The 9,339-nt window shown below is 35.2% G+C and overlaps 1 protein-coding gene across 1 annotated transcript in view; it reads right to left on the bottom strand.

Annotated features, from left to right (window-relative positions):
- Positions 1–205: 205 nt before the first annotated feature.
- ENPP1 (ectonucleotide pyrophosphatase/phosphodiesterase 1) overlaps positions 206–9,339 on the bottom strand; it is a 46,769-nt gene continuing 37,635 nt past the window's right edge. The window contains 6 exon segments of the mRNA XM_032214974.1: positions 206–784; positions 3,756–3,912; positions 5,279–5,411; positions 6,409–6,489; positions 7,800–7,935; positions 9,170–9,324. Of these exon segments, the coding sequence (XP_032070865.1) occupies positions 611–784; positions 3,756–3,912; positions 5,279–5,411; positions 6,409–6,489; positions 7,800–7,935; positions 9,170–9,324 (836 nt within the window). The 3' untranslated portion in view covers positions 206–610.

Below are 9,339 nucleotides of genomic sequence, written 5' to 3'. Positions count from 1 at the left end.
GTTTGGCGAACCAGATACAAAATTAACATCCAGTTCGCCCGAACCGGTGCAAACCGGCTGAATCCCCACTTCTGCAAAACAACCGAAGTAGTGTGTTTCAGTGGTGGGATTCTATTTATTAAACAGAGTGAAAAAAAGTTCAGAAAATGACAATTAAAAAAAAAACTTTGTATATTACTTATAACTTTTGAAATATACATGCCAGTTGGGTTCACTTGTAGTTTATTTGTTCTTGCCTCTGTGTAAAAAAACAAAACAAAACCTTAGACAGAATAAAGTAACTCCTAAACACTTTTTATACTGTTGAAATCATTATTAGAACTGTTGGTTTTTATCCCATTTGATCTGTTGCGTTGATATCGCAGACAGGTTTTTATAACAGCATAGACATTTCTATCACATTGAAGAGAATAATAAGGCTGAAAGCTATTTGACTCCAATATAGGTGGTCCAATACATGTCCCTGAGATACAAAATGTGACACAGTTTCTTCTTTGTTCCCATTTTGCTCCAAGTATCTTCTGAAAATCTTCCAGCATGTTTACAAAGCTGTAATCTAGTCTCTCTCTCTCTCTCTTTTTTTTTTTTTTGGTACAGAAGCACAACAAGGTTAGTTTCTGGCTTTGCCAAAACTTGGCAAATATGTTTTTAGCTGTAAAATATCAGCCACAAGCTGCTTTCCTTCATGATAAAAGCTAAGTCCTGTAAGAAGTTCCACATCTCTAACTCGAGCCACATGAAATCTCATTCTCTCTTCGACCCATAAGGATTCGGGCTTGCCAACCTGTTGGAAGAAAGAAAAAAGTATTTTAGTTCATGTTGCAGATATTTTGCAATAGCAATAGCACTTAGACTTATATACCACTTCACAGTGCTTTACAGCCCTCTCTAAGCAGTTTATTGATCCAACATATTGCCCCCAACGATTTTGGTCCTCATTTTACCAACCTTGAAAGGACAGAAGGCTGAATCAACCTTGAGCCTGGTGAGATTCTATCTGCCAAACTGCTGGCAGTCAGTGAACAGCAGAAATAGCCTCTAGTACTGCATTCTAATCTCTGCGCCACCGTGGCTCAATATTTAAAATAGAGATATTTAAAAATTCAATGCTACATTGATAAATTGTTTTCAAGATGATCTGAGAATGTTCTCCAGAGCAAGAAGGAATGCTGCTGGAAAGGTTAATCTAATAGTCCTTACTTTCAACAGCTCATGACCTATTGACCATAAGGGGGCAGCAGAGCTTAGCTAGAGAATTAAGGGCCTGTTCTATATCATTTCTTTGTCTATCATTCTACCTCTTTAAAAAAAAATAGATAAACAATTCAGGACACTTCCATTTGCCTATATTCCCAGGAATTTATGCAAAGAGAACATGACTTTTGACTCTCTTGTTTTTGTTGTTGTTAGTCGCAAAGTTGTGTCCGACCCATTACAATCCAATGGACTCTCTTGTGGCTAGATTAGAACATAATTAGCAGGGTACTAGAATTTGCCTATTCCTATAATATATTTCCTAATGAATTAAACACTTTTCTGCTGCAGTTAAAAAAACCTCTATTGATCATTATTCATGTCATATTCCCACTTTCAGAAATGCTCAAATGCAAACAAAGAAACAAACATGACTACTTTTTACAAGTGTATCAACTATACAGTCCTAATACAGCATGCAATTTAGCCTGCTTTCCCGTAACAGCGGGAACTGAACAGTCAAGGAATTATAATGTTGAAAGAGGCCAATTTAATTCTTTGATACAATCCCTGCTCAGTATGGGAGTCCAAATTAAAGCAGCAAGACAGATGGCTATTCTGCTATTGTTTGAAAACAGTCAGTGGAAGGGAGCTCCCCATTTTTCTGGGTAATTGCTTCCACTGTTAAACACTTAATGCTATTTGGAAACAGTTCCTGATGATCAGCTATAAATTACTTTCTTAAAGCAATTATTCTCTGTACTGCACTCTGTGACAACAGAAAGCAGAACTACATCTTCTGTGTGAAGATGTCTTTAAAACTGTTTCCTATATGCCATGTTATCTACTACCATCTTGTACCACCATCTAGTCTTTCTTCCCAGGAATAAACATACCCAGTTCTTTTAGTCTCATATGTCACATTGTTGATTCATATTCCATTTATGAACAATTATAATTCCAATATCTTTTTTCAAATACAGGTAGTCCTCAATTTATGACTACAATTGAGCCGAAACTTTCTGTTGCTATGCAAGGCACTTGTTAAGTGAGTTTTGCCCCATTTTATGACATTTCTTGCCACCAATTGTTAACTGAATATCTGCAGTTGCTAAGTTAGTAACATGGTTGTTAGGTGAATCTGGATTCTCCATTGACTTTGTTTGTCAGACCGCTGGACCCTGCATCCATCATAAACACAGGTAGTCCTCCAGTTACAACCCCAGTTGAGCCCAAAATTTGTGTTGCAAAGTGAAACCTTTGTTAAGTGAGTTTGCTCCATTTTACGACTTTCCTTGCCACAGTTGTTAAGTGAATCATTGCATTTGTTCAGTTAGTAACATGGTTGTTAAGCGAATCTGAATTCCCCATTCACTCTGCTTGTCAGAGAGGCATCTCCAGGACACTGTAACCATCATGTGAGTTGGTTGTCAAACATCTGAATTTTGATCATGTGACCAGGGAGATGCTGCAATGATTGTAAGTGTGAAAAATGGTCATAAGTCACCTTTTTCACTGCCGTTGTCATTTTGAACGGTCACTAAATGAACTGCTGTAAGTCGAGGTCTACCTGTATGAGTCGGTTGCCAAGCAACTGAATTTTGATCACATGACTGTGGGAATGCTGCAACAGCGGAAGTGGGAAAAACAGTCATAAATCATTTTTTTCAGTGCCATTGTAAATTTGAATGTTCACTAAATGAACTGTGGTAAAGTGAGGACTACCTGTGTACCCCTATTTAATTACTGAATAGTAAAATCAATTAAGTGAGTCACTTTGGTGATTAAGTCACCAGTCTTGTAACTGGAAGATTGTGAGTTCTAGTCTCGCCTTAAGACAGAAAACCAGCTGGGGACCTTGGGGTCTTTAGGAAGCAGGCAATGGCAAACCACTTCCAAACATCCGACCAACAGAACTTGTCCTAGTAGTTTCCAGGAATCAAGGTGGATTCAAAGAGAACATCCACCAGCCCATCCCCAAAATATCTGCATTATAGACCAGGATTTGAATTATTTTTCTCCTGTGTTTCATTTAAATTTATTATTTTCAACTCACTTTTCTGGCCAAGATCTCTCCAAGATTTTGAATAATTTTTATTTGCCCTAGAGTATTAACTATCCACCCCAATTATCAATTTCATATTTGATATGTATTTACCGCTATTTCCATGATTTCTATTTGCAGCCTGAATATCAAACTTCAGAAAGATCATGACAGAAATCTCTATAAGAGATCCATTAGTGGGGGAAAGGATTATCCAAGGGCAAAAAATAATTTTGGTAGTAATATCACAATTATTTATACACCGAATACTTTTAAGACCCCTATGACATGAATGCCCACATCAGCCAAAATTAGGACTATGCTAATGTTGTGCTAAAATTTATGCCGGTGCTAGAAATGAGGCTATGCAAAACATCCTTTTTCAAAACTTTTCCCATACATTTATTATATTTCCAAGTCTCTGCCTACACCTGTTATAAAAACTAGAAACTTGCACTTTAAAAAACAGCACCTTTTGTGTATTTTTATGTGTCATATATTAAAAGGTTATACTCACTGTGCAACTTTCACTGTTTTCTTCTCTGTGAGGTATAATATAAGAAATAACATCAAGGGATCCTTCACATTGCAAAGGTGTCTGGGAAATATTTTTACAACTTGTCAAGATAATGAAGTAGTGAGTGGGAATCAGGACCGCTGAATTAGTGGAGTGCCTGGAATTTAATTTTAAAACCAGGGAAAAGCAACATTTTCTTGTTAGTTGTACTGAGCATACTTCATACTCCATACACCAAAGAAATATACACCTATTTGGTTAAACAAAAACTCTAGCTTTAAATGATCTACTATTCCATTAGAGATAAGCCAGGGGCATCAAATTTGCGGCATCATATTTTCGTCACATGATGTATCGTGACTTTTTTCACTTCGCTAAAACAGGTGGGCGTGGCCAGCATCTGATGCATCTGGCCTGCGAGCTGTGAGCTTGACACCCCTAATATAACACAATAGGATGTATCCAGCATAAGCTAACTTACACTTGAACCTCCGATGAAGTAATACAGTCTCTTAGAGGGAGCAGATTTCCCTTGCTAAACCAATTCCACAAGCTATTAGTAGAATTATGTCCAGGTAAATCCAAAGAACTGGTTATAAACCTTTAAATATGTAATGAGGCCCGACTATTTGTATGAGTTTTTTTTTCCTTTCAGTCAGTCTGGACTTCAAAATCTATTTTGGAAATTTTATTTTATCAAATCACACTATTGAAATTTGATAGATTTGACAGAAACAGAAATCACGGGTTTCTCCATTTCCTGTTCCAACTTTTAGATATCATTTTAATGATGTGTGAATTATGTTTCCAAAATGTACTTGAAATGCATTTCTCTTTTCTAAATCTTATAATTACTGCTAAAATGGTGATGGGCATTCTTTACGGAAAAGTAGTGTATACTTTTAATACAGCAATGAATAAGATACCTCCACATGATTTGAGTCATTCATACGATAGAATCAGGATTGCATTGTTGCAACACAAGTTCTACTGGATTCATGGTTATGCATGGATATCATGATGTGCATGTAAAAGGGATGACAAGACACTGTTTTTATTATTTGTTTGTGCTTTGATATTCCTCCCCTGCTTCTGCCCACAACACTGTTAGAATATTCATGCATATTCCTTGATATCAACTTGCACCAATACTCTTAGATTATTTTGAACACTGAAATGGTTTCACCCACCAGCTTTTAAATACCATATCAAAATATATTTCATACATTTGAAATAAAATATGTATTAAAATACTTATTTGAATGTAATTTTCTTTTTTAAAAGAAAATAATTTACACATGTTAGAATCCAATACAGTGCATTGTTACATATGGAAGAAGCCACAAAGGGATTGATAGGCTCAGTATAAATGGCTAAATGTCTTACGTCTTCAAGACATAGATTCTGTTAAGTCAGAAAAATATATTTTAAAGGGGGTTTGTCCCCATAAATTAAATTAAAGTGATTGTTTAAACACATAGTCTCTCAAACACACACAAAAGCTAAAAAAGATATCTGCCTACCTTCTTATTGCTTCTGGTGTATCATATACGCCACTGTAGTCGTAATCAAATATTGGACCTGTGATCACATTTACACCATTCCTGGCTGCAGCATATGATGGCAGTAGGACAGCATTAAAATATTCCCAGATCACTGAAAGAACAAGGGAGAATATCACTAAGAAAATGCCATGACCTGAAGAGAACCAAGCCCTTTGGTGATACTGCTGATTGAAGGTCTTTTTTTGTTGTTGTTGTTGTTCTACAACCATGGGCTGCCTTTATTTTACTTATTTATCAAAACAGTGTGAACATACTATTTGCAAGTATGTTGGAACCACACAGTCCTACCCAATATTTTGTGCTTGGCATATTGGAGGTTTGGAGCTTGAGATATGCGCTTTCAAGTCCAAGAGATATTTATGAATGAATTTAACTTTGATGCATAATGTTGGGACTTCCAAATATAAAGCAAACAATGACATTTGCTTTGACCATCTTTTTTTTATAATTCTTGAATGGATTTTATAGTTCTTGAGTGATCTACAATTCTTCTAATCTTTAGAAATAAATAATAAATAGAAAATGATTCTCTCACTATAAACATTTCCCATCGTGGTTTTACATAAAGACTATCTTGGCTAGTTTGAGTATTGTTACACTTCCTAGGAATGTAGGCAACCAAGAAAGCACAGTGTTCAATCTGTGGCCACGGGATTATCCATCTCTGGATTATAGAACTGAAAACAATTCTTGATAGATCTATTTAGAAGTCCCTTTGAGCTCAATGGGCTTACTCCCAAGTAAATAGATTATTTTAGCCTTCCCATTTTAGAAGTGTCCTGCTTGCATGTGTGAAGAAGCTATATAAAGGAACAGAAGATCCATTTCTGTTTTCACTTGTTAAGCCATGGTATGATAATTTGAAGTAGACTGCAGACATACAGAATCAAGAATGTAGGCATTCAGGAAATTGTTATGAGGCTGAAGAATTATAGTGCAATACAGAACACCATCATCATTCATTGGACATTGCTACATGTATATTATTGGAGACACAATCACAAGAGCATAACTTTAAATAATTATATTTTATTAGCTTGTATTTTTCCCATTAAAAGAAGCCAAACCCCCTAATAATTAACCTTTACCTTGAAAAGCAGAATACATTGGTGCTATATTGCTTGAGAGAAGTCCTTCATAATAATTTTTCTTATCTTCTTTAATCAGATCTAGAAACATAAAAATATATAAGCAAGCATTTACAACTGATGTACATCAATATATCTGATGATATCTGAAAAACCTTTCTAGCTTTTGAAAAAATACATGGTATCAAATATTTAAGTCCAAATATGTTCAAATGAGTTTGCTTATTGGTTTATTTATGTGCTGTATTTATTTTAATGTATAGGCCACCCAATACCTAAAGAACTCTGGGTGGCTTAAGATATTATATATTGTTACTGAATATTCTTAAACCAGTACAAAGCCATTTCCAAGATGGGTGAACTACATGTCCCAAAATGACCAACTAACAGGGCTAATGGCCTGCTGACTGGACAATATATATCTTGTAGTCCCAACATATTTAAAGGATACCAAATTGTGTGAAGTACTGTGTTCACCAAAGAGAACACAGTACTCATTCCAAAATTTCCCAGGAATGTTGACAAGCACACTGAACTCACATAGGGGCAAAAAGCAATTCCTACTTAAAAGTCAACGTCAGCTTCAAACAAGAGGATACCACCTAATTTGGTGATTGTATTTATGACAAGAAAGCATCCAATTCATAAATTACTTGTAGAATACAAAAAAGAAATCGAAATTTAAATATTAAAATAAATGTACACGTTAAGGTGGCTGAATTTCCAAAGGCAAATATGGAACACTTCAGAATTATTTTTTTGCATAAGCCTTTCTGAATTAGTGGTTCCAATGTCATCTGGCCATTGTTACACAATATACTGTATCGAAGCTCATGCTGTGAGCATTTTAATGTTTATGTACCACTTACAGTTGTATATTTATTTTAACATTAAAATGGTGGGTTTTTTGCAATTTGAATTTAAAAGAAGGGTGTTTTGTACCTTCTATCTGCCAATTATAATTCTACACTTTTTTCATACTTAGTATCATTTTGTATAAATATCAATTAAAGATTTTCTAGGTTGGCTATTGCTTACGTACATCTAATATTTAATTCTTATATATAAAAGAAGATTGTTCACACATTTTAAGAAACAGAAACAAGAAGTTTTATTTTGGCTATTAATTAATCACTGCCATGGTTTATCTCAGATAAACTAACTAACATTGTATCTGGTTGTTACCTTAACAGGAACCCAGCAGAACTATAAGCTAAATTAGGGGTGTCAAACTTGTACCCTGTGGGCTGGATGTGTCATGTGCTGGCCAACCCTGGTTTAGTGAAGAAGGGAAAAGTTGTGATGCATCATGTGATGACGTGATGACGTGGGTTTGACACCCCTGAGCTAAATTAACTAGTAAAACAATATAAGAGAGGAAATGGAATTACTTGGAGGAAAAAGAAATCCATAGTTAAGCTGAGGTTGCTTTTTGTAAAATGAACAAATCTGACTGCTGTTTAAAGAAATACGACGATCCGTGTAGAAGCAGCCTTTGGTGGCACTTGCAGAGGTGTTCCAGCTGTCCTAATTAACAGAAAAAAACAAAAGTAACCAGTGGTTGTGTATATTGTATGTAAAGAAGACAAAATATCTCCCTGTTCTTTTTCACAACATACAATAATCCAGCCATATTATGAAATAATGTTTTGTTTTGGCTCTATTAAGTTTATACGGAATGTATCAGGCTAAGTTTAGATGCTTGAGAAGAGGATTTCTAAAGACCACTCTATTCACAAGATTTATCATGCTATATATTCTTTATATTTTCCCAAATCAAGAGTAGATGTAGCCCTATGTTCAAATTGCTGTGTACATAGGCCTTTACTTAGGCAAAAGACTGGGTAGCAATATGGATGTTTTTGGGATGCAACTTGCATGGTCTTTAACAAATTCTATTTCTAATCTATTCAGAGATTATGTGCATACATTGTATAGGCTGTGTTTCAATCTGAATGTGAAGGAGAAAATGGACTTTAGAACTCGTATAAGGTGGGGGGGGTGTTTCAGAAAGCATTAGTCAAGAACATTTTAATTAAGCATGTCTTTTGCCAGGATTATCCATCTTTTTCCTGACCAGGAAAAGATACAGCTGCTTTTAAAGTGTTCCTAAGATTGCTACCTGTGCAGTCACACATACTTCCAATAACTGTACATTGGAAGTATACATTACTCAAATATCGTTATTCAAGTATCCCTGCACTGCATGCAATATATTCATTCATACACTGAAAAATTATATTTAAAAAGTAGTGGTTCAATCCATCTGTCTAGCAACGTAATAGCTCTCCCAAAACTAAGTTACCCATTTCTTGTTAAGAAAAGAAACTAGCAAAGGACAAATCAAGATAAATAATGGTCCTGATTTTCCTGGAGGATGATGCAAATTTAGAACAAAAATATTCCACAGAACATCTGTGAAGAAGCAGCTGGTTTTAGTTCCTGGTTCTATGACTCAGAGAGAAGAATATGCTTATCTTGTACTTTTGCTGCAGAAATACATGCAAACATAGGATCATAGAGAAAAAGAAAAGGAAAAAAAATCAGAAAAAAATTCAACAGGCAAGCTACATATGTTTCTTGTATTTTATTTAAACCATTGCTGAAAACATGCACTATTTAAAAATGATTTATTACCATAGTCTTTGTTCTCCACTTAAATGAAGCCCACATCTGGCTTGCCACATTGGGTTTTTTTCCTGCTACTTGATGCTTTATGACTTTTTTCTTCAAATGAAAACTGAATTACCCACAAACTTACATGCTTATTAACAGAATAGCTACTCCACAAAGGCATCTTGAAGTTCTGGCTAAATCCACTGACATAGCGATGATTATGGAGGAGGCAAAATTTCTGCTTCTTTTGGAGTACACGAGGCCTCCCAAATGGCAGGTTGTATTTTTCTATCTTCTTCACTACAGAAGGAAAAA

This window comes from Thamnophis elegans, chromosome 4 (assembly GCF_009769535.1).
Source record: "Thamnophis elegans isolate rThaEle1 chromosome 4, rThaEle1.pri, whole genome shotgun sequence".
Taxonomy (NCBI): Eukaryota; Metazoa; Chordata; class Lepidosauria; order Squamata; family Colubridae; genus Thamnophis; species Thamnophis elegans.
The sequence above is the reverse complement of the archived record's forward strand: the minus strand, read 5'-3'. Positions and strand labels throughout refer to the sequence as shown.